Here is a 20,668-nt window from a genome sequence, read left to right as displayed (position 1 = left end):
GATTGTAAAGAGCAGGGTGAACCAGGATTAAATTTTACACTTTATGGATCAAGGCCTGCTCCTCAACCTTGCCCGTGACATAGAGGCCCAGCTGAATGCAGAGCGTCAAGCTAATAAGAAGCTGACAGATGATTTTAATTATAACTACGCGCTTCTGTTGGAACGCGACAAGACAATCGACATTCTTGAGGCGGAGCTAAATACGCTCTCAAACGACTTGAAGAAGGAAAAGGAGCGAGCCGGAACAGCGATAAATCAGCTAGCTATCTTGGACCAGAAGCTCTTGCACTATGACATAACTGTCACAGAGAACAAAAGCCTAAAGACAGAACTCCATAAGGCGCGGTTAGAAATAGCAGACCTGTCTCAGAAACTGTCTGACACTACCATACAGCTACAGGCAATTAGGACACAAGAGTCCGAGGCAACTAAAAAGGCGACAGCCAATCAAATAATAATAGAAAGATATGAGATGCAACACAAGATGATGGAAGAAAAAGCAGAGAATGCAGCCAAAGAAAGCAGGGACAGTAAAGAAGAAGCAGAGAAAGCTCGGCTTGATGCTTTAAGCCTCCATGAGACTTTGGTCAAGTTGCAGCAAGAGGTTGCTTCCCTGCAGATAGAACGAGATTCACTGCGCAAGGAGCTTGAGAATGCGCAGTCCCTGTCAGCTGAACGGCAAAGAACCACCAAAAGTGACATGCAGCACAAAATAACAACTCTCCAGCGTGAACTCCAGCTCAAGGAAGAGGATCTAGAGAGATCCGTTGCAAAGTACAAACACGACGTGGAAGAGCTTCGTCTGAAGCTATGCAATACTAAGGAGTCTGCACGTGCAGACTTGGAGAAAGCAGAAGAGCTACGGAAAAAGGCAGAAAAGAAGGTTGACGAGCTCTCTCGGGCTTCAGTAGAATATAAAGCGAAAATAGAAGAGTTACTAGGAGACATATCTGTATTAAAGAGCGCAATTATCGCAGAAAAGAGAAGAACTGCCTCACTCCAATCTGAACTTCAAGCCCAGCAGACAGACGTGGAGGGGTCATTGCGAAAACGTGCCTTAGATGCAGAGAAAGAGCTGCAGATTGTAAAAGATGACCTTGCTGCAAAGGTAGTAGAAATTTCAAATCTGAATGCAACCCTGTCCAAGCTCACCATTGCCCTTCAAATCGCTGACCAGGAGGCCACCAGGTTAAAGGGCCTCAATGCAGACCTGGAACGAGCCAAGCCAAACCCTCTTCTGGACGATGCCAAAGCTGCATCATTGCAAAGGTACGAAGACGTGATTAAAGATATGAAGGAGCAAATGAGACGTGCTGCAGAGTGCTCACGGACACTAGAGCTTGAGAACAATAGCTATAAGGCAAAACTTGAGGAGATAAGTCTCAAACTGGAGGAGCTGCAGCAGGACCATGACCGCGTTCTGGAAAAGAACAAGCGAATAACTGCTGACAAGGAAACTATTGCACTGTTGCAAACAAAACTAGCAGAAATAGAGGTTGAGAATGATAGACTCAAAAAGAAAATTGCGCTCATGCTGGACGGTGAGTCTGTTGAGCCGGACTCTATTGAACTCCTTCGCAAGATGCAAGTGCACATGAAACTGGCAGCAAACATGATCGCAACACTAAAGGAGCAGAATCAATCACTTAATCTGAAGAACAATATACTCAATGAAAGATTGAAGAAGTACACCTGTTTAGATTTTAAAGAGAAATTGGTTGCAGAGACAAAGGAGGCGACACCTTCCTCTCCTCGTGCATCGCACGCCTCCTTTAAGGGATCACCTACGCGCTTAGACAAGAACTCCAAGCACAGCCCTAGGAGAATGCAGCGGCTGTTCGAAGAGGACGCCACCGGTAGAGTTAACATGGATCGTCTCTCAGATTTACCTAGTAACATAAGTGTCTTGGAAAGCCTCTCAGAGATGAGTGTCAAGTTACAAGATATCCTACGCGACGCCTACCGGGACACCGAAACAGGCCTATAATAAAAATCCAAATTTTAAAAATTTACCGGGCAATCTTCAAATGAGCCGTCGCATCGTTGACGAAGACATAGTTATTGGACAGCGGATAAAGCCAATGACCAGGGAGGAGCGTCGCGCTCTCCAAGACAGAGATTATATGGAAAAGTTGCGGCTTGCACAGAGACGTGAGGATTACTGCCAATACGAGGATCCCGGATTCATCAACCATGCCTCGCAAAACTCTGCTGCATACATTGATGAACATCACAGATTTGCTGATAACATTTTAGATATCGAACGGAACAGGCGCGAGGAGGAAAGGTTGCGCCGTGAAAACTACTTACGAGCTCGAGGCGAGGCTGCTATGGAACGGTCTCGGCGAATAGCTGAGCGGGTAGAAGCGGAGGAGCAGGAAAAGCAAGATCATCTCAATCGTTTAAGGGAGCGTGGCAACACCAAGAATCTAAGTGGCGCAAACTTTAACCTCTTAACCCATGAGTACAATAGTGGAGCGGACGGAGAACAGGCGGCTCGTGAAGACGAGCGTGCCCGTGAGAGGGCAGAGTTGCGTAAGCGTGAACTTGCCAAGCGTGGAGGGTATGGATACAATCCACTCACTGGAGAGTATATGAATGGCCTATAACCGACAGCACTGGCGGCCATGACACGCGTGGACAAAGTAAATTTCCTGTTGGCAACCCAAAAAATGCCACCGCTGATCCAAGAGGGTAAGCTCACCTCGACCATATACTCTATCATCCGGGACCAGGAGTGGGATCAGGCAATTGAGATCCTGAAGGACCAGTTGGCCCAGCACCCAGGCAATAGAGCAGCTCTGTCGCTTCTGGCCTTCTGCAACTATTCTGCTGGGAACTACGAAGATGCAGTCAGCCTTTACCAAGAGCTCTGCCAGCGCCATCCAACATCTGAGCGCTACCAGCTTGCTCTAGCTAATGCCCGCCTCAAAGCTGGGATGGTTCAAGAGGCCTTAACCATTAAGGACGACTCACACAACGCCATGGTCATCAAGGCGTATGCAAAACATGAGCTGGACGATAGCCTCGGGCTGGCTACCCTCATCGACGCACTCACAAAGCGCCCAACAGATGACCCATGTGTTTTTTGCCTCAAAGGGAACGCCCTGCTAAAGGCTGAGAAATATACCGAGGCTATAGAGCAATACAATGCAGCGCTTGCAATCAAACCAGACCCTAGAATATATTTTGCTAAGGCTCTTGCGTGCTATCGAGAAAACAACTTCCCCCTCTGTCTTCGTACGCTAAATGAGCTAGTAAGCTTATCCGCCAAGTTATATCCCGACCTTGCTGATGCAGCCAATCGGTTTGCTGCCACTGACGAGGTTGCAAGAGCCACAATGATGAGCTATCAGGCACGCCCCAACGAGGTCCTGGCATCATCCCTCATTGAGGCGTTTAATCTCAAGTCAGCAGTAGCGTGGATCCTTGGAGATAAAGAGGCACATCTCAATGCACTGGACTCTATGCCTCCGCGCAATCTGGAGGATCTAGACCCCGTCACACTGCACAATAGAGCTCTGGCAGAAATGGAGAAAGATCCCAATGCTACCACTGAGAAGCTTCAATGGTTGATCACCCAGCCGCCCTTTCCGGTTGAGGCGTTCTCTAACCTTATTACAATCTACATACAGTATGGGTTGTTTGACCTTGCTGCAGATCTCATCGCGGGCAACAGACAACTTGCAGTCTCATCACTCGACCCGGATAAGCTTTCCTTCTTTGAAGCTGTAGTGAGTTGTGCCACCTCACCTGAGGAGAGCTATATTAAGCTTGACACATTGAAAACGCGCTATGCAGCGGCCATTCGGCGAATCAAGAATGAGATAATTGAGCTGAGAGGTAATGCAGACCAGAAAGAAGCCAAGTTGTCACTGGGTGGATTCACAAGTGCCCGCCTCACAGAGATGTCTCCCGAAGAGATGCAGTACAACACTCTTACTCAACAATTTGATCAGAAGTTTGGGCTTTTCGTCCCAATGGTCTGCTGGCAATGTGGCATCCTCTATGAGATGGGCCGCTATACGGCAGCAAGCTCAGTATTAAAGGCACAGGAAGACCTAATACATATGGACCCCACTTATTATCTCAACACAGCGCATATCTCCTTCGCTGCAGAAGAGTATGGCAAGGCAACAGAGGAATACAAGCTTGTCGTCGATGCAACACCCCCCTCCGATATTCTTTCCATTTCAGCCGTGGCACTTGCTAATCTATGCGTGGGGCTTATTCTTATCAATTTAAACAAAGAAGCAGAGACGTTAATGCACATTGTGGACGTCGCCGAGAAGGAGAGGTTGGAGCAGACAGAGGGGATGGACGTGCATCCACCCTTACACCTTTGCGTGATCAACTTAGTGATAGGGACACTCTACACCGTCCGTGGAAACATAAACTTCGGCATAAATAGAATAATTAAGGGACTCGAACCCGTGTCCAAGCGTTTGAGTCCAGACACATGGCTATACAGCAAGCGCCCTCTTCTAGCGCTGGCAGAGGCATCCGCGATGTCAATGGGCGGGCCTCCAGACGAAGCCCTCATAGACAGAGTCATTTTCTTCTTGGATGAAGTGATTGTTTATGGAAAGGAGATGGCCACTATAGGATCCCAGGCATACATTGGATTTGTAAAGCACACCACGATCGCTGAAGAGGCGCGCAGCCTCAAGGCTCTGTTTTTACAGTTCTATTGAAGATCGGGACAGGTACGTTTGGCTGCTCCCACAATGCCTGTGGGAAAGAATTTACTATACTCTGGAGCAGCTGAGTATATCTTTCAGTGGTCAAATGGTGGAATGGCATGCATCCTTTAGTCCAGTTTCGTTTTCTATCAGGCTTGTGTGAACCACCTCTGGCCTGTATTGACCGCCAACAACGGCGTCCATGGGCTTCAAGCTTGTCAAGCCACTACTAGTAAATAGCGAACGTGCGCCCCACGCAGAACTTGGAGCCGTGTAAAGGTGTTGACATGGAAGTGTGTCAGTAAAGTCTTGAAGGTAGCGCTTCTTCTCCACGCTAGTAGGGCCCACCAGGTGCATGGTCATGTAAAGACCCGTGGCTGCAGGTGTATAGAGCCGTTGACGGTGGGTTCCTTCAAGAGACCAATTACAATACTTGAAAGAGCGAAGAGGACCTGTGTGCACAGGAACCCTCCTTGATCGAATGGCGTCTCGTTCAGTCTTGGCTTGTCGGATGGCCTTTGATATGTCTTTCTGTTCATGATCATCCGTCGACTGGTTCAAAAAACGACGCTGCAACCAGATGTAAGTGTCATAACGGCTCAATGCAGTCTTGGTTTTTCCTATCTCCCTGTAGTGTCTGGCCTCTGACAGAGCAAGCTCGGCCAGGGTAGGAGATATGTCCGCGCAGTAGTAGGTCTGCATTTGTTTTTTAGTATGGCCTCCTGCTTTCGTATTCTGTGTGCGCTATCTGATCAGCGCGCGCTCTGTGCATCGGATGAACAAATAGAAGACATCTGCAGTGCCTTGTTGGATGGCTCAAGCACTCCTGTTCCTAACCTTACTAGTGTCAAGTATCTATTGTCAGTGCTCCAAGGAATTCACGATTGTTTGGTTGGAGATGAATCTTCATCTATCTCTACAACCAATCGTAGTAGAGAGCCATCTCTATTGGGGAGAACTGTGAGCAAGGACCCGACCACCAAAACCAGCACAGATAGCATACGTGAATCCGTTGCTAGTTCAGTTCTATCCAAGAGCATGCTAGATCACCCTGTTTCTGGTGAAAAAAGTACAGAAAAAGCGCCAAGGAATGAGGTCCTAGTCGTCAAAAACCCCCCACAGAAAAAAGCACAACGGGCTACATACTCTGCTAGGGAGTTGGCAGAGAAGAATCAGCACGCAATAGACAAATATGTAGAAAGGATGAATAGGGCATACATTATGCGAACAGGCCCTACGCGGTTGGAAGTGATGAATGGTGATGTGCCCCTGAGTCACCGTCGAGCCCGGGAAATCCGGTCTACTCAAGAGCTAGAACAATACCTAGACCTGCTGGATAATCCGTAATCCTTTATTTCTTCCCCTGCACAACACCAGCAAGGTTGATCTTGCGCGCAACAGTGTCCTTGAGCTCCAACAGCGTGTGTGTCTGTAGTTCCTCGCTAGATGCCTTAGAAAACAAATGGTCTACTAAGTCTTTCTGTGTGCTACTTTTTAGACGTTGCAAAGACTCCTTGATGGCATACAACGTCACTGTATTGCTTGATGCAGAACATGCTATCTCCACAACTTCTTTGATACTCGTTTGTAAGGCTTCTTTGCTGACTTCTTTTGGTCGTGCCACAGAGTGCTCTTCATCCTCGTCACAATAACCCATAATGGCAAACAGACCCGTAGAAGGGCCGTCTTCTACTTTTGATGTGTACACATAGGCCTTCTCATTGCAGAAGTCCTCACAGATGGTATCGATTAACTTGAGGTAGTTCTGGGGCTGCTGTATTCTTAGAAAAGTTAAGAATTCTTTGGTCACTCTGGACTTGTGGCACCCCTCTTGCTTCATGAATTTCTTTAAGTCATCACTGAAAAGTTCTGCAACCTTGTTTCGAATAGCCTTTTCTCTGTGTTCCCTTCTCTCATCTTGTATCGGTTCCCCTGCCTTTGCCCCACTTACTGACACATTGATCTCCTTCGTTATTACATTGATTGGCACGTCTGGTTGGTTGTAGGTGAACAACTGAAATAGGTCGCTCTTGAATAGCTTTAATGAAGTGACGGAGGCGTTGTCGAGTACTCTAGACACTAGAAGGCGCTTGTATATCTGTCTGTTGAATATTTTCTCTTCTATCGTGCCTCCGGTAAACACCTTGTAGACGATCACCTTTTTGGTTTGAGTGATGCGCCAGCAACGCTCGACTGACTGATCATCAATCGTTGGGTTCCAGTTGGGGTTTAAGAGAAAGACATGATTTGCAGCAGTAAGGTTGAGCCCTAGACCGCCTACGCGTGTTGTAAGGAGGAAAAGCCGAATCTGCGGATCCGTAGAAAACTTCGATATAAGTGCTGGGCGTGCATCTACTGGGATATTCCCGTCCATCCTCAGGTAAGCATTTTTGAAGGAAGCGGTTTCCAAAAGTGCCTTTTCAACAATGTTAAGCATCATTCTACCCTGGCAAAAGACAAGAATCTTATCTTGTGACTGACTCCACAGTGTTGTAAGCTGTTCCATCAAATATGTCAGCTTGCAACTACTTTCATATAGCTCAGAGTCATCAAATGGGGCGGTGCTCAACAGACCAGGATGATCACATATGTGCTGCAGTTGGACAAGCTTTGCCATGGTCAGTTTGGTAATCCCTTCACCAAATGAACGTGATGTAGCAGAGAGCTGCCTCAACTTGATAATTGCCTCGTCAGATGATAGAAGTTGCAGATACAATTGCTCTTGCGTGTCAGACAGTCTAATAAAAACAAGATGCTCAACTTTTGGAGGGAGTGACCGCTCTACGTCTGATTTTAGGCGTCGTAGTATGTAAGGTTTGAGTCTATTTGCAAGTCTCTGTGCCAAGGAGGCCGCCAAAGATATGTCCTCATAATTAGAATTTTCCATTGATCCCTTGCGAATGGGAATGTCATACTCTTGCAGAAAGGAATCATAATCTCCAAGAATGTTTGGTTGAATGAAGGTTATCAGTGAATAGATCTCTACTAAACTATTTTGAACGGGCGTTGCTGAGATACCAAGCTTACATGATATCCTAAGGGCCCGCAATGCCTTGATGCGAATTGTTTCTGTATTTTTCAAATAGTGAACTTCATCGAAAATAGCATACTGAATACACGGCTCTTGGCTGGATAGAGATTTGGGTGTGAGGACTTTAAAGAACGTGTTTAGAGCAGATGCGTTCCTCATAGCAAAATCATAAGAAGATATAAAGATTGTTCCACACTCGCCGATGGTCATGGTTTTTCCGGCATATGTACAGGTTGTAGAACTGCATTTCCTGAGGTCTGTGGCCAGGGAGGACAAGAACGATGTATAGATATCGCTGTCTGATTCGTTTATCCCATATGCCACCGCCGACGCTCGATTGAGCAATATGCAACGAGTGAGTGGCCACCAGCTGCGTACCATTTCGAGCCATTGAGTCTGAAGTGTAGACGGAACCACCAGCAGAACGTATCTAAGCCTTCCACTCAAAAACAGCGACGAAAGAGCAACGATTGTCTGTACAGTTTTACCGACACCAGGCTCATCAGCCAAGAGGCCTCCGCTATTGAGAGAAAAAAGACGAAGAATCCATCGTACACCTGTTTGCTGGTATTTCCGCAGGGATGCATAGAGGGGTCCATATAGTTTGTGCCCAGGAGCAACTTCAGTCAGATTAGTAAGGTCAGTAATTGCCAGTTCGCCATTAATCCACGTCTGTCGTCTGATCCTTTCCAAATACCGCTCCACTTCCAGATCATTTTGAGAGTCGAAAAAATACTCTTGTGAGTTGCCGCTTTGAAATGTATCTGCATCGAATTGCGAAAATTCATCGCTACTCGGCGTAAAATCTGTCGTGGCTTCAGCCTTTTGGTCTGGTTCTATGCATACATGCTTTATTTCTGGCTCATAGGCAGTGTCGGCACGCTGTTCTAGTTCGCCAAGGGCGTCCTCGAAAGTTCTTTTAGTGCCGTTCGTCCGCTTAAGAAAGAAATTGAGGCGTTTCCTGACGTCTAGGAGCTTCAGTTCAAGGGATTTCTGCTTAACTTGATTGGTTTCTGCGGTTAGTTTATCCTTTAGCGAAGAAATCTCATCATAGTAAGACTGAAGTTCTTGCTGAAAAAGCTGATCTTCCACATCCATCCCAGCTGCATGCATACTGTCTAGTTATAGAACTAGCTGCGAAAGAGTGTTCACGCCCCCAATAAGCTGAAAGACTGGATTATTTAAATTTTTGATTCTCCCTGCGCCGGTACTACCTCTCTCCCTGCAGTCGCTCAGGGAAGTGGGTAGTGATTTTAAAAATCTCCCTTACATGAACGCTGAAGAAACCCCTATTGATCTCAATAACATAAGCGGATATCAATTTCACAACTATTTGCACACAAGATGCGATGCGTTTACTGGAAACATAAACGCATTGGATGCAGAGGTTGCACCAATCTTTCCACAAGAACCGCTGACAGATCCTGATGTGCTAAATAGACAACCAGACGACATGCAGAATCCACAGTTCTACCGCCGCGAATTTGATGCATATGATGTAGAAGGCACCAGCATGATTGATTTATCAAAGAGGTATCAATCCTCCGCGATTCTGAATGAATACGATCTGGCGGCCAGACGTCGTGCTAATGATGAAATGCGCACAAACCCTGCATATAAATCTTTAGAATATGGGAGCATAGAATACTACAAAGTATACGATGATCTTGTTTCTCAGGAGAAGAAGTCTCTCCGTTCTAAATACGGACCGCCAACATGCTCCTTTGATGGGTTGACAAAGCTGCCCCTCATATCTATGTACTCGGAAACACTGTATGACCCTACAAGTCTCCGCAAGTATAGGCGTAATAGCCTGGCGTGCTCACCTGGATACTTCCGAGATACAGAGCAAATGAAAAGAGTTAAGAGGAACGTACGACGCGCATCGGTTGCATACGGCATGAAGGGGTCGACATTGAGAACCAGGAACGTCATGCATTCCCATCTTGCTCCAATCTCAGAGGAGCAAAGCGGAGTTAAGCCCGATGACTTAGACGGGTACTCTCTTGAATGCATTGCAGATGAAAATGTTGAGGATGCAAGTGGCGCAGAGGTGCCGCTAAAAACATCGAAGAGTTAACAACTATGTGGGCCACTTCTGTATATTGTCGATCTGCTAGTGTTTGACCGAACGCGCCCCTGAGTCCTTAGCCGGAGGCCACTCCATGTCTACAGTCAGAACATCCAGCTGTAGAATTTCTACTTCAGGCTGTTTTTCACCGTGTATACATTCTCCAAAGAGCAGCTCAGAAAGGGATGGGCGAGTACGCCCAAAGTCGCTATTGCAAAACTCTTTGATGTATGTCCCCGCCTGTGCAAATATGTCAATAACAAAGTAATGATCTGAGAGCTTTCTTATGAGCTTTAAACTATATACAAGTTTGGTTCGTTTCATTGCTGTCCGGCGGTGTAAAACTCTAATTGGAGTTGCTTGTTCTATTGAAAGATTCTGTATAGTGCGACATGTCTCCTCTGCATTACTCGGTAATGGCTTTTCAGTCCAGCAAACAGCACGGTAGCTCTTTCTCTTTTCATTGCTTCCCGATGCCAGCTTATCAAGAAGTTCCCTCCCGTTCTTCTCGAAAGCCACAAGAGTGTCTCCATGTATGTGTATGAATTTGGAAACATTTGGGTCTGTGTTGATACGCCTGGCAAGACTGATCCAGTCCCTACTGAGTCCGTTCTTGCTGTTGATTAGCTCAACTATAAAGGGTCTCCCATCGCCCTTCATTCGTACATCTATGTCTTCGCGTCCTGCGGCATGGAATATAGCATCATCGGAGCTTCCGTGAGCAATGAAAAATGGAATGAGCAAGGAAGACACAGATATCTTGGGGTGGAATCCGTGCGGCTCCCAGTCGTCGCCCTCATTATCTTCCTTTCGTACCGGTGTTACCAAAGAACTTTCTTGAATAGCCTTACCTTCGTAACCTGTCTGAGAAATATAGCGCTGATGCTTTAGGTACCGTCCGGCAATATATATCGAATCGCACTCCAGAACTGTGGTGACAGTTATCTTTATATTTTGATAACGTAAGGGAATCTTTGTGCTAGCCAGTTTTTCAATAAGTTCGTGGTTATGAAGCCCCTTGCCAATGATGTCAGATAGGAGTCCCTGTAGCATTTCATCGGCATCCTTTCCACGTCTGCGAAGTGCGTTATGTTCTTTACGCCTAGAAGCGCTCATCTGCTCGTACGCAGAGGCAGGTATCTCTGGAGGCGGGAGACTTGTCTCCACGTGAATAACGCAACGAAGATGGGCATTAGTAGCCACTGGCATCCCAAGTCTTGGCGTACAATACGGGCCTAACATGTACTTCAGTATACGCTTTATAGGTATGGGAAGAAGCTCCGTGAGTGTATCTTCGCCGGCATTAATAGGCAGGACTTGGGATTCACAGCTTGCGCATCCGTAAAGCTCATGAACAAGCAGGGCGTCTCTGACAATCAGACAGGACGGAGTCCGTATGTTAAGAATGTAATTAGGAGACTCAAAGCCCGAGTTTTGAATTCGGTGAACAAGATCATTTTTGAAGCTTTCCTGAGAGCAGTATGGAAGTATGCCTAGGCATGATGGACAGTCTGACAGATCGATGCCTTCAGGAAAGTGTACATCAAAGACCTCGCTAAGACCTCTCCTAAGTGCTTCGCAGGAAAATCCGCATAGTGAAATATCGTCCCACAGGCTTACGCGCAAGATACACCAAGGGCAAAACCCTCGCTTGATCATATATGCAATCAGGTCCGATGTGATTTCCTGAGTGGCAGGGTCTACATTTTCCCGATAGCTGGCGATTAGAATGCGGGTTAAATCAGCATCAAATGATGCTTCTTGGGTCTCTGTCATGGGGAATCAATTTTGAAAAGATTTAATGAAGGACAATGGCCCCTTACTGCACCGGTCTTGAGTAAAATACTATAGTAGAAACCCAGAATGGCTATGTCTGCCAGGAGCCGGGCTTGCATGGCAATGGATGCATTCACTATCTAAGTGTGTCCTTATGCCTTTCCGCAGAAGACGAACTGCCACCGAAACCATGTTTCACTGATAAAGTAGGGTCCCTTGCCACGTACTGAAAATCCTCTTTGGTTTCCGTGCACAAGAGACCAGCATCCTGAGATACAGGTCGAGCATCCGCCTGCTCCTCTCTATGACCGGAAGCGGACAACGAAGCGTGTCTGCGCCAGTCATATTGCTTCCAGTTACAGGGGAACACCAGGAAGCCTTCTCACTGCACGGGCTTCCATGCACTGCCGACGCAATGTTTGCTAAGCTTATCTTCACAAGCCTCGTTCTGCAGCTGGCAGAGGCGATACGGCCAGCAGAGAAGAGCAGATCTGACAACGCGTGCGGCGATCTAGGAACCGCTGGGTGCGCCACGTGCGACTCGAACAGCGGGAACAAGATCTGCCTCACGTGTACGGATCCCGCGAAGTTCATCGCGGTCAACAAGAAGAGCTGCAAGGCCGCCTGCGACGCAAACGGAGGAGAAATAGAGGCCCCGGTTGTCGGCTCGACGAAGGCCTGCAAGTGCGATGAGGACAATGGCTACACGCTCCAGGGCGACGCGTGCGTGATTCCCAACACAAACAAGAGTAGCGGCCTTTCTACAGGCGCCATCGCAGGCATCGCTGTGGCCGCTGTTATTGTCGTGGGGGGCCTCGTCGGATTCCTTTGCTGGTGGTTCCTCTGCCGGGGCAAGGCGTAGACTCAGCTGTGTACTTAGGTAGTAAACGCGTCAAGACGATCCTTGTGGCAGCTCCCCGAGAATGGGACCGGAATGCCGACGAGCAGCGGGCACCCGTGCCCCTCCCACTGAGGCCTGCAAAGACAGCCGAGCGCGCTCTCAGCAGGGCCAGATGCCTGGCTTGCCTGGCTCTGTAGTGGCTGGAGCAGTCCGTGGCCAGGCGGCGATGGGCGCACCCGGGCACCGTCCCCCGGGGTACTAGGCTGGGTACCACACGTGGCGCAGCAGCCGGGTCTGCTGTTCCTTGCGTATCTGTCTGTAAATCCCCACAGACAACTTTTATTATCCGCAACCCTGTGCCCTAGAGGCGGTCAGAGCTGTGCACCCCCTCTGCCGTCGTGGCGCCCCACAGCTCGGCGCCTCGGGACCGTGAGCGCCAAGATAAAATGATCAGCACTGCAGAGCCGCTGGGAGAGCAGCCACAGGCGGATCAATGCCCCCTGCTGGCGGCGCTCATGTCCAGGAGCGCCCGGTTTTCCGTGCCCTTTCCGGTCCAGACTATCCGCTGCCAGTACCTTCTCCAGCGCGGCGTGGCCTCTCCGCAGCAGCTGTCGGCCTTCGCCGAGTCCGCGTACCCCCTGCTTCACGAGTCTGCGGTGCGCCTCTACGCCAGCTTCCTCCGCCACAAGGCCCGCCACGGAACGCCTTCCGAGAGGGAGCTGTATCGCGGCATGACCGTCACCGCGCTTGTCCACCGCCTCCTCACAAAAAGAGCGGTCTCCTTCTACGGCTGCGAGGACTTCTTCACGCTACTGGACGGCACGCGGGGGCGCGGCTGGGGCGGGGGCTCGCTGCCAGAGCGCTTGACCTACGACGAGATCAAGCTCTCTGCGCTCCTGTCGGTCAGCTCGTACAGCGTGTTTATCAACAACAGGTCCCGGGAGAACAGGGGCGTTCCGGCGCCGTCTCGCGAGGCCGTCCAGAGCCACGGGGTTGTGATCGGGCTCATCGGCCCTCGCCTGGAGAAGGAGGGCGTCATGGAGTGGGAGGAGGTCGTCGTCTCCAAGGACCAGAACGTTAGGGCGCGCGGGTATGGAGAGCCCTCCGGGGAGCCCACGGCGGCCGCTTCGTGGAGGCAGATGTGGGCCGAGCTCTACGGTCTCCCGTGCCTTCCGCTGTACGACCGGGTTAGGAGCAGCGCAGATCCCGGCAAGTACCTTCCGATCGGGGACCTGTATCTGAATAGGCAGGCGTACTCTGCAAGGCTGGCGATCTCCTTCGAGACCCTTTTGCTGGAGGCACACTCCCGCGCCACCCGCGCCGGCACGAGGGCCTACGTTCACGTTGTCGGGATCGGGCTGGGCGTCTGGGCGCTGTCTCCAGCCCAGGAGCCCGTCTTCCTCGAGACCTTCGCCCGCTGCCTCGCAAGGCTGGCAGGGCGTCTCACGGGCATAAGCGACCTGGACTTTGCGTGGTTCACCGCCCAGGCCCTCCCCCGGGCGGCCTACGAGCACATCCGCGTGCGCTTTTCCAGGTGAAACCCCCACGACAGCCTGCCGGCGGAGCACAGAGGCAAGCTCCTGGTGGTCTCGTACGCGTGGGACGGGAACGCGCTCCCGGGGAACGAGTTCTGGGACGGCGCCCTCTCCTCCTCCGGCGACCCTGCCCAGGCGTGCTCGAGCCAGATCTCGGAGCTCCACAACCCGCACATCAACCTGGCCGTCTGCGGGGAGAACACGCGTGTGCTGACCGCCAGCGGGGAGACGCTGGGCATCGACGACTACCTTGAAAAACATGTTCACACTAGCCCCTCTACAGGGACACCGGGGACCCGTCATCCTTCCTCTCGCTGAGGAGGGCGTACTCGGTGAATATGGGCTCCAGGTTGGGGGAGCGGAGGGCCACAGATCTGACTGCCTCCAGCGCCTTTATCCCCCGGTAGACAGCCGCCACAGCCGGGAGGGGCAGCGTCCAATACACTGCCTACGATAACACTGACTATCTATTTCTGTCTCTTTAATTGTGCTCTTTCTTTAGCCTAGCAGAGATTGCTACTAATACTTCAAAGCTATGTCAAACGCTCTATCAGCTATTCGCCTTAATTAAAGGCTCTGTTAGAAGCTTTTCATGACGGTCCTTAGAGTTTACACAAGACTCATAACATGGATGCACTAGCCGAGGTAACCGCTTATAGCAGCAGAAAGTGAACGTTTTTGCAGTGAACTATGTGGTTTTCATATAGTGTCAGCAGATCGGCTCGTATGTCGTCATATTCAAAGGGTGTCCGATTCTTTTTATCTATGTAGCCAACGTCCAAAATGACAGTAGTAAGGAGGTGAAGATTAAAGCAATTACTTTCTATAAGCTTGAGAATTCGGCCTGGAGAGCCAATTGCTACTCGACAGCTATCATAGAGCAATGACCCCCGTCTGATCTGGTTCACCATTGCAGGCAGTGGCTGATGTCTTGCAAAAAAGAGGGAGATACCACCGAAGTCCTTCATGACAGATCCCATATCGCAGATTCTGTATGCGCTACTCGTTAAAACAAGAACAACAGGCGTCACTAAGCCTGGAGTACCAAACGTTGTGCTAGTCTCGCCTTTCTGGCCCTCTTTTGATTCTGCATCTTTAGCAGTGTTTTCGTTGTCACTATCAGCATCCAGGACCTTGTGTTTGGAAGCCTCGAGCCACTTACGTGCAGGCTCAGCAATGTGTGCCCCGTCAACGTCTTCTTCCAACTTCTTTATATTCGTGTGCCGCAGCTCTAATATTCGTTCCTGCTCCTCAGTAGTAAGTCGCGGAAGAGTGATCTTTGCCCAGTACTCTATTGCATCGCGGAAATTGGTGAGACGCCGACCGATTATGTCCATTTTCTCGTAACCATCCACCCGTGCACGGAGCTCTCTGAGCCTTATTGGCAAAGTAATAGCCTTCTTATAACGTATCATGGTACAGTTAGCCTTTGTATAAATGTTTGTCTTGAAGAGGTTATTCAAGTGTTCGGCAGCAGAAAATGTTGGATCTATGTAGTAATTGTCTTTTGGACGCCATCCGTTGTTGATTGCGGTCTCCACGGCTTGCTGACTGAACTCTTGCCGCTTTAAGCGACGCTTTTCTGTTAGCGGATTGACAAATGTTGGCTTTACAAGTGGATACTCATCTTTTTCTTGGTCTCCAGCTACACCCTGATCGTGATCCAGTCCAGAAGAGTCTGTATCTGTATCCCCTGTCGACGAGTGGGACATTGATTTTTAATTGCAATCTTAGCATGGTGCTAGAAAGTACAACTAGAGAGCCACCAGAGTGTGGCGCTATATTTACTACTTACGAAAATATGCATCCAGTCGGGCTTGAGACCCTGTGATCTGGGCTTTGCGGAGCATGTCCTGGCGGGCAGCCCCAGTCGGCTCTTTCTTAGTATATCCTCGGAGAGGTCTGCTGTGCTCTTTGAGCTTCTCTTCACGGACGCTCTTTGGATTGCCCCGAATAATACCCTGTCTGCGCAAGTCCCAAAAGTTGCTATAATTCATCTCTGGATCGTGCTTGACGTAGGGCACCATGTGTCTAGTTGCCATAATTTTGTCGAGCTCCTTTTCAGGAACCATTAGAAGATCTTCATCTGTAAGACCAAAGTTGTTAGGTGTGACAGACGTGTATCGGAATCGGACAGGCCCGAATCCTGGAACATAATCCACCTCGTCCATCATATTAAGTTCGTTCATGTGCCTATCCAACTTTGCCTTGATGTGTGGCTCAAGCTCTGCCTCGTGCTTTTCCTTCTTGTGACTGTGTCCCGAACCGCTTGTATCGCTATGCTCCGAATTATCCTCATAGTCCTGCTCACTCACATCTTCACTCATGCTGCTAAAAACAGGCTTTTCGCCCGGATCTTCGTTTCCATTGGCGCTATCATAAAAATTATCATCAAATAGCTGGTCCATCACCTCTCCCAGGTCATTGCCATCGAAGTCTTTCTCATCAAATAAGGGATGGCTTTGTAACTTCTCCAATGGAATCCCAGACTCCTCTGCTAGCTTCTTCAGTTCGTCCATTATTTCTGCCCTCTTCTCGGCCTTCTTCTTTTCAATCTCACTCTTCCGCATAAGCGCATCGTTGGCTACTCGTTCTTTTTTCCGCTGTCTTGCCTCTGCCCTCTTCGACCTAGTTTCTCGTATGGACCGGAAAACATTCCGCGCATAGTTGATGATCTGTCGGGTATCCTCTTCTTTGCGGTGATTGTACGCGTCTTCGTAAAGATCTTGTGCTTCTAGTTGCTTTTCAGAGTCAGAGACGTCCTTCAAATCTGTGCTTGATCGTTCGGAAACCTCATCTTGCAACCACGCTTGGGACTGCAGGTAATTCATAAGGAACTTGTCTGTCTTGTCTTCTGCGTGTACCTCTCCCGTTTGGGACGCAACCCAGTCCTGACAGACCTTTATAGACTCTGCATCGGCATGAAGTGGTATTTTGGAGAGCATTCTGCGCTCCTTGTTAGTAAGATGTGTCGATGGATCGCCTGTCTCATCTCCACGTTCGGCCATTCGCTGGCCGACCATGTTGCGTGCTATAGCGTTGAACTCCTCCTTACGTGAATGTTGCAGCTTATCAGTTGCTGCCTTCACACTAGCTGGTGCCTGAGGCAGAGCGTCGTCAGAGAAAAAACGCACATCCTTGTCGAATATGCGAGGGTCTCTGGCCTTTATCATGGCTAGGGTCTTGAGAATCTGCACATCGTGGACTGGGTTGACCCCTTCATCTGTCGATTCGCTATACACACTGCACTCACTCGAGTGTTCGTCTCGAGATAAATGCGTTCCAAGTTCTGAACTTCGCTGCATTGAATTAATTGTTTTTAATTAATAGAAATAATGCCTGGTCACAATCGCAACGCCCCTCCGGCTGATAAGGAGCTTGATGACGATATGCATATGGATATGTTCATGGGGGAGGATGAAGATGGTGCCGACAGGGCGCTCGGCAGGGTGATCAGCCGTGGCTTGCACTTCTCTGTGCCATTTTCGTTTAAGCTGTCGAAGGACAACAGCTCCGCGTTTTTACCCTTGGAATTTAACGCCCTGACAACAATCACGAGCATATCGCTTTCTGCTGATAATAGTAGCTCGAAGAAGCATATCATTGAACTGTGTCATGGAGCCAAGCACTCGGAGTTCAAAACCGTCATTGCCCGCCTTCTTCCAGGTGTTACAGAAACAATCCTGCCTGGGCTCTCTCTAAGTGCTCACACAGAAAGGGCAAAGCTAAACCTGCTGTATGGTGAAGGTTCTGTCGACATCACTGGGACGATAGAAATGGACCTCTCTAAGGACAGAGAAATCCGTGAGTATATGGCCGAAAACGACATGCTAAGCACGCTGGACGATCACCGAGAATGCAATGCTCACAAGTGTGACGATGGCGATGATGATAAGGCTGCTGTTCGTGCTCAAATTAAGCAGAAATTGGTGGAGAATGCGTGCAGGGAGCCCAAGCGTAAGGCAGAGCTTGCTGTGACCTTCGGTGATGCAGCCAAATCCAATGAAGTGACCAAGGAAGACAAGCCTGTGCCAAAGCAGAAGGGGTCAGTCGAGCGTACATTCCGTGAGGTTAGGGGTGTCAAGATATGCGATGTGAAAGAAGGTTCTGGTCCGGCTCTAACTCAAGGCAAGAAGGCCAGCGTCACCTACGTCCTTCGCCTCGGAAATGAGACAGGTAAAATAATTGACCAAACGACTGACAATCGCAAGTTCAAGTTCCGACTGGGTGAGGGGTCGGTCATTTCCGGGTGGGAAATCGGAGCGTCTGGCATGAAGGTTGGCGGAAAGAGGATACTTATCATTCCTCCACACCTCGGGTACGGGAAGAAGGGATCACCCCCTGAGATCCCTCCCAACTCCACCCTTTATTTCGAGCTCCAGCTGCACAGTATTAATTAGGGAGTAAATGCTATTTCTTGCAATAGACAACCATGCTACTATCCTTTTGGAGTGTGAAATCGTGAAGGGTTAGTAAATATTGCCGAGCGTCTGCCGAGATCTTGGCTTTTGTGAATTCAGTTGCCACTATTATCGTACTAATATATGTTTCCAGAAAGAGCCTTAGGTTTCCTTGCTGTTGCTCGTCGGGCTCAACAGTTTGAAGATTTGACAATAGATCTGCAAGAACAAGGACATAGTAATTGGGAGACGTAGGAATGTAGGGGCAAAGGCTTGTCTTAATACAAAAGTGCTCCTCCAGAACACGGGCCGCTGGGTCAGCGCTGTTGGGTAAAGGCCTACTGTATCTAGTGTCCCAGCGTATCTCCCTGGTCCCTATTTGTGCAACATAGGCCCGTGGTCCAGGAATATGCAGCTGCTCTTGATAGTACTTTGCAGCCTCCGCTCGTTTATAGCAGTAACAACCATCCTGGTTTGATGGAGAGTTCGATAAGGAAGTGTAGAAAATGGCACAATCAGGATATACCTGGGTGTCAGGTGCTCCACCTGCACGTGGAATACACGTTGCTCCGAGGTCGAGGCAGTAAGCACCAAATGATCGGGGAAGCATGCGGTACAAAATGATCGGGAATACAAGTCGATCGCGCTGCTTGTATGTTACCGATTCCACACACTCCAGCAAGAATTGAATTAAATCTAGATTGATGGATGATTTAATATCCACCGACCCGACGGCAGCATCGCTCTTCAGAAAGGAGAGGGCTGAGTATCCTGCCACAGTACCACTGGTGCAGATGGGGTAGTACGTCAATTGAGACTTATAACGGGGATAGGTTTTGCTTGGCGGTTGAAGCTTGCCAGTGAAAAATGGAAGAGCAACAGATACCGCTCCCGCGGCCTTATTCAGTTTGAAGAGAAAGAACGTTCCACCAGAGTGTGCGCCGTAAAGAGGCCGGTGGAGCTCGAGAAAGAGCTCGCACTGGCTTGCACGGAGAAGCTCTGGCTCTACATCGCCAGCCTTGTTACGAAGAAGAAACGGCATGTGGAAAGCGCTGCTCATGTACGTAAACGGATCACGAGCATTGTAATACCGTATGTGCCGGTAATTGGATGAGCTTGCCTGCACAGCTGGACTACTGTCCGGGGCTGCGTAGACGTAAGTAACAGCCAATCCGAATTCAATTGGGGGCTCTGATTCTGTATACGGCGGAGTTGTCTTTGCTAAGCCAAGATATGTAATGATGCCATCAGGGGAGCTCTCATAGTGTTCAAAGCCTAATCTAACCGCTCCGATAGAATGGGGAAAGCGCTCGTAGACATAAAAGCTTCCCACAGTCACGCCCATGCCACTGTCCTCATAACTGAGACCTTGGCCCGGAAACATGCAGACGTTCCTCAAAAAGTCTGTCTTACCTGCAGGTGGAATAGTGGGGGCAAACATAACAAATATCTCATTGCCGTAGTGGCTCTTCTGCTGACAAAGGGCCGGTATTGGAGAAAACCTGGAGATAATGAGATCAGCCAAATCACTCTCAACAGATGTGGATTCAGAACTCTCATCAGAAGTAATCGAGATGTAGGAAGCAGATGTGGATGGACCTGAACAGTGTGTGGGGCGGAGCGACGGAGGGATCAGTGTACGGGTTATCCAGCTCTGATACTGAGAGATTAATACAGGGAGCGGTACCAATTGCAATGCTTCTACTCGCTTGCTCATAAGAGTGACAGATAGACGGAGAATTGGGCTATCATTATAAAAGACTAAACGTGGCACTGGCTTAAAGCAAATATTGTGAATGGTCTCCAGTGTGCCCATGGTCCACGCAACACCATACAATATGATTCGTTTGCCTTCTGGAGAACAGGGATCTGATGAGATGAGAGAGGTGAGGGCGGGGTGAAGATTCTCCAGTGGAAGAGTGTCGCCCCGAAAGCAGAAGCACTGCCACGTAAACCGATTTCCTTCTTTCTCCATTTGTTGTTCGTGGGCAAACTCTATATTACTTTGAGCACATCCCTCTGTATAATAATGTGGAAGAAGAGGGTCGAAGTTCTTCCCAAGCGTGTGGCAGGTTCCAAGTACAGCAACATACAGTGATGCGCCAGCTTCCGGGAGCACGTAGGTTGTCAGCACACCCGCTACGGCGCCTGTGTCACCAAATTCAGGCCCCAGAGTGGCAGCAAAGGTGGCAACGCAAAAAGGTGCCTCTGAGGGTAAATCAGATTGTCGAGCATAGACCTCACTGCATATCTGTGGAGGAAAGAGGCACGAGCATCTCACTGAGAGGACGCGTATTAGTCCTTGCTTCATTCTGGAAGTCTTGGCTGGAAA

At 49.2% G+C, this 20,668-nt stretch overlaps 13 protein-coding genes and 1 pseudogene across 14 annotated transcripts, besides 1 other annotated feature; 8 read left to right on the top strand and 6 right to left on the bottom strand.

Annotated features, from left to right (window-relative positions):
- Window positions 1-43: 43 nt before the first annotated feature.
- On the top strand, window positions 44-1,987 carry GL50803_007829 (Coiled-coil protein; the record flags this gene model as incomplete). The annotated part of the gene is made up of 1 exon (XM_001706398.1): window positions 44-1,987. The coding sequence occupies one exon, from the start codon at window positions 44-46 to the stop codon at window positions 1,985-1,987; it is 1,944 nt and encodes a 647-aa protein (XP_001706450.1).
- A 40-nt stretch (window positions 1,988-2,027) lies between these two features.
- On the top strand, window positions 2,028-2,609 carry GL50803_0061627 (uncharacterized protein; the record flags this gene model as incomplete). Its single annotated transcript, XM_038046290.1, has 1 exon — window positions 2,028-2,609. One exon carries the CDS (start codon window positions 2,028-2,030, stop codon window positions 2,607-2,609), a length of 582 nt encoding a protein of 193 aa, XP_037901596.1.
- A 63-nt stretch (window positions 2,610-2,672) lies between these two features.
- GL50803_0087202 (putative TPR repeat family protein) lies at window positions 2,673-4,694 on the top strand (the record flags this gene model as incomplete). Its single annotated transcript, XM_001706399.2, has 1 exon — window positions 2,673-4,694. The coding sequence occupies one exon, from the start codon at window positions 2,673-2,675 to the stop codon at window positions 4,692-4,694; it is 2,022 nt and encodes a 673-aa protein (XP_001706451.2).
- A 90-nt stretch (window positions 4,695-4,784) lies between these two features.
- Window positions 4,785-5,384, bottom strand: GL50803_007825 (uncharacterized protein; the record flags this gene model as incomplete). The annotated part of the gene is made up of 1 exon (XM_001706400.1): window positions 4,785-5,384. One exon carries the CDS (start codon window positions 5,382-5,384, stop codon window positions 4,785-4,787), a length of 600 nt encoding a protein of 199 aa, XP_001706452.1.
- Window positions 5,385-5,396: 12 nt separating this feature from the next.
- GL50803_0014560 (uncharacterized protein) lies at window positions 5,397-6,029 on the top strand (the record flags this gene model as incomplete). The annotated part of the gene is made up of 1 exon (XM_038045774.1): window positions 5,397-6,029. One exon carries the CDS (start codon window positions 5,397-5,399, stop codon window positions 6,027-6,029), a length of 633 nt encoding a protein of 210 aa, XP_037901595.1.
- Window positions 6,030-6,033: 4 nt separating this feature from the next.
- On the bottom strand, window positions 6,034-8,811 carry GL50803_0087205 (DNA repair and recombination protein Rhp26p; the record flags this gene model as incomplete). Its single annotated transcript, XM_001706401.2, has 1 exon — window positions 6,034-8,811. The coding sequence occupies one exon, from the start codon at window positions 8,809-8,811 to the stop codon at window positions 6,034-6,036; it is 2,778 nt and encodes a 925-aa protein (XP_001706453.2).
- A 172-nt stretch (window positions 8,812-8,983) lies between these two features.
- On the top strand, window positions 8,984-9,793 carry GL50803_0061626 (uncharacterized protein; the record flags this gene model as incomplete). Its single annotated transcript, XM_038046289.1, has 1 exon — window positions 8,984-9,793. One exon carries the CDS (start codon window positions 8,984-8,986, stop codon window positions 9,791-9,793), a length of 810 nt encoding a protein of 269 aa, XP_037901594.1.
- Window positions 9,794-9,829: 36 nt separating this feature from the next.
- Window positions 9,830-11,560, bottom strand: GL50803_0087208 (putative tRNA pseudouridine synthase 10; the record flags this gene model as incomplete). Its single annotated transcript, XM_001706402.1, has 1 exon — window positions 9,830-11,560. One exon carries the CDS (start codon window positions 11,558-11,560, stop codon window positions 9,830-9,832), a length of 1,731 nt encoding a protein of 576 aa, XP_001706454.1.
- Window positions 11,561-11,864: 304 nt separating this feature from the next.
- Window positions 11,865-12,422, top strand: GL50803_0050390 (annotated as a pseudogene). The gene has a single exon.
- Window positions 11,865-12,422: a sequence feature (pVSP).
- A 425-nt stretch (window positions 12,423-12,847) lies between these two features.
- On the top strand, window positions 12,848-13,939 carry GL50803_0017273 (uncharacterized protein; the record flags this gene model as incomplete). Its single annotated transcript, XM_001706405.1, has 1 exon — window positions 12,848-13,939. The coding sequence occupies one exon, from the start codon at window positions 12,848-12,850 to the stop codon at window positions 13,937-13,939; it is 1,092 nt and encodes a 363-aa protein (XP_001706457.1).
- A 650-nt stretch (window positions 13,940-14,589) lies between these two features.
- Window positions 14,590-15,648, bottom strand: GL50803_0010568 (U3-containing 90S pre-ribosomal complex subunit; the record flags this gene model as incomplete). The annotated part of the gene is made up of 1 exon (XM_001706407.1): window positions 14,590-15,648. The coding sequence occupies one exon, from the start codon at window positions 15,646-15,648 to the stop codon at window positions 14,590-14,592; it is 1,059 nt and encodes a 352-aa protein (XP_001706459.1).
- Window positions 15,649-15,723: 75 nt separating this feature from the next.
- On the bottom strand, window positions 15,724-17,241 carry GL50803_0010569 (KRI1-like family protein; the record flags this gene model as incomplete). Its single annotated transcript, XM_001706408.1, has 1 exon — window positions 15,724-17,241. One exon carries the CDS (start codon window positions 17,239-17,241, stop codon window positions 15,724-15,726), a length of 1,518 nt encoding a protein of 505 aa, XP_001706460.1.
- Window positions 17,242-17,271: 30 nt separating this feature from the next.
- On the top strand, window positions 17,272-18,336 carry GL50803_0010570 (Peptidyl-prolyl cis-trans isomerase; the record flags this gene model as incomplete). Its single annotated transcript, XM_001706410.1, has 1 exon — window positions 17,272-18,336. One exon carries the CDS (start codon window positions 17,272-17,274, stop codon window positions 18,334-18,336), a length of 1,065 nt encoding a protein of 354 aa, XP_001706462.1.
- Window positions 18,337-18,346: 10 nt separating this feature from the next.
- GL50803_0010571 (uncharacterized protein) lies at window positions 18,347-20,647 on the bottom strand (the record flags this gene model as incomplete). Its single annotated transcript, XM_038045625.1, has 1 exon — window positions 18,347-20,647. One exon carries the CDS (start codon window positions 20,645-20,647, stop codon window positions 18,347-18,349), a length of 2,301 nt encoding a protein of 766 aa, XP_037901593.1.
- Window positions 20,648-20,668: the final 21 nt, after the last annotated feature.

This window comes from Giardia intestinalis, chromosome 1, assembly GCF_000002435.2.
Source record: "Giardia intestinalis strain WB C6 chromosome 1, whole genome shotgun sequence".
NCBI lineage: Eukaryota > Fornicata > Diplomonadida > Hexamitidae > Giardia > Giardia duodenalis.
The sequence above is the reverse complement of the archived record's forward strand: the minus strand, read 5'-3'. Positions and strand labels throughout refer to the sequence as shown.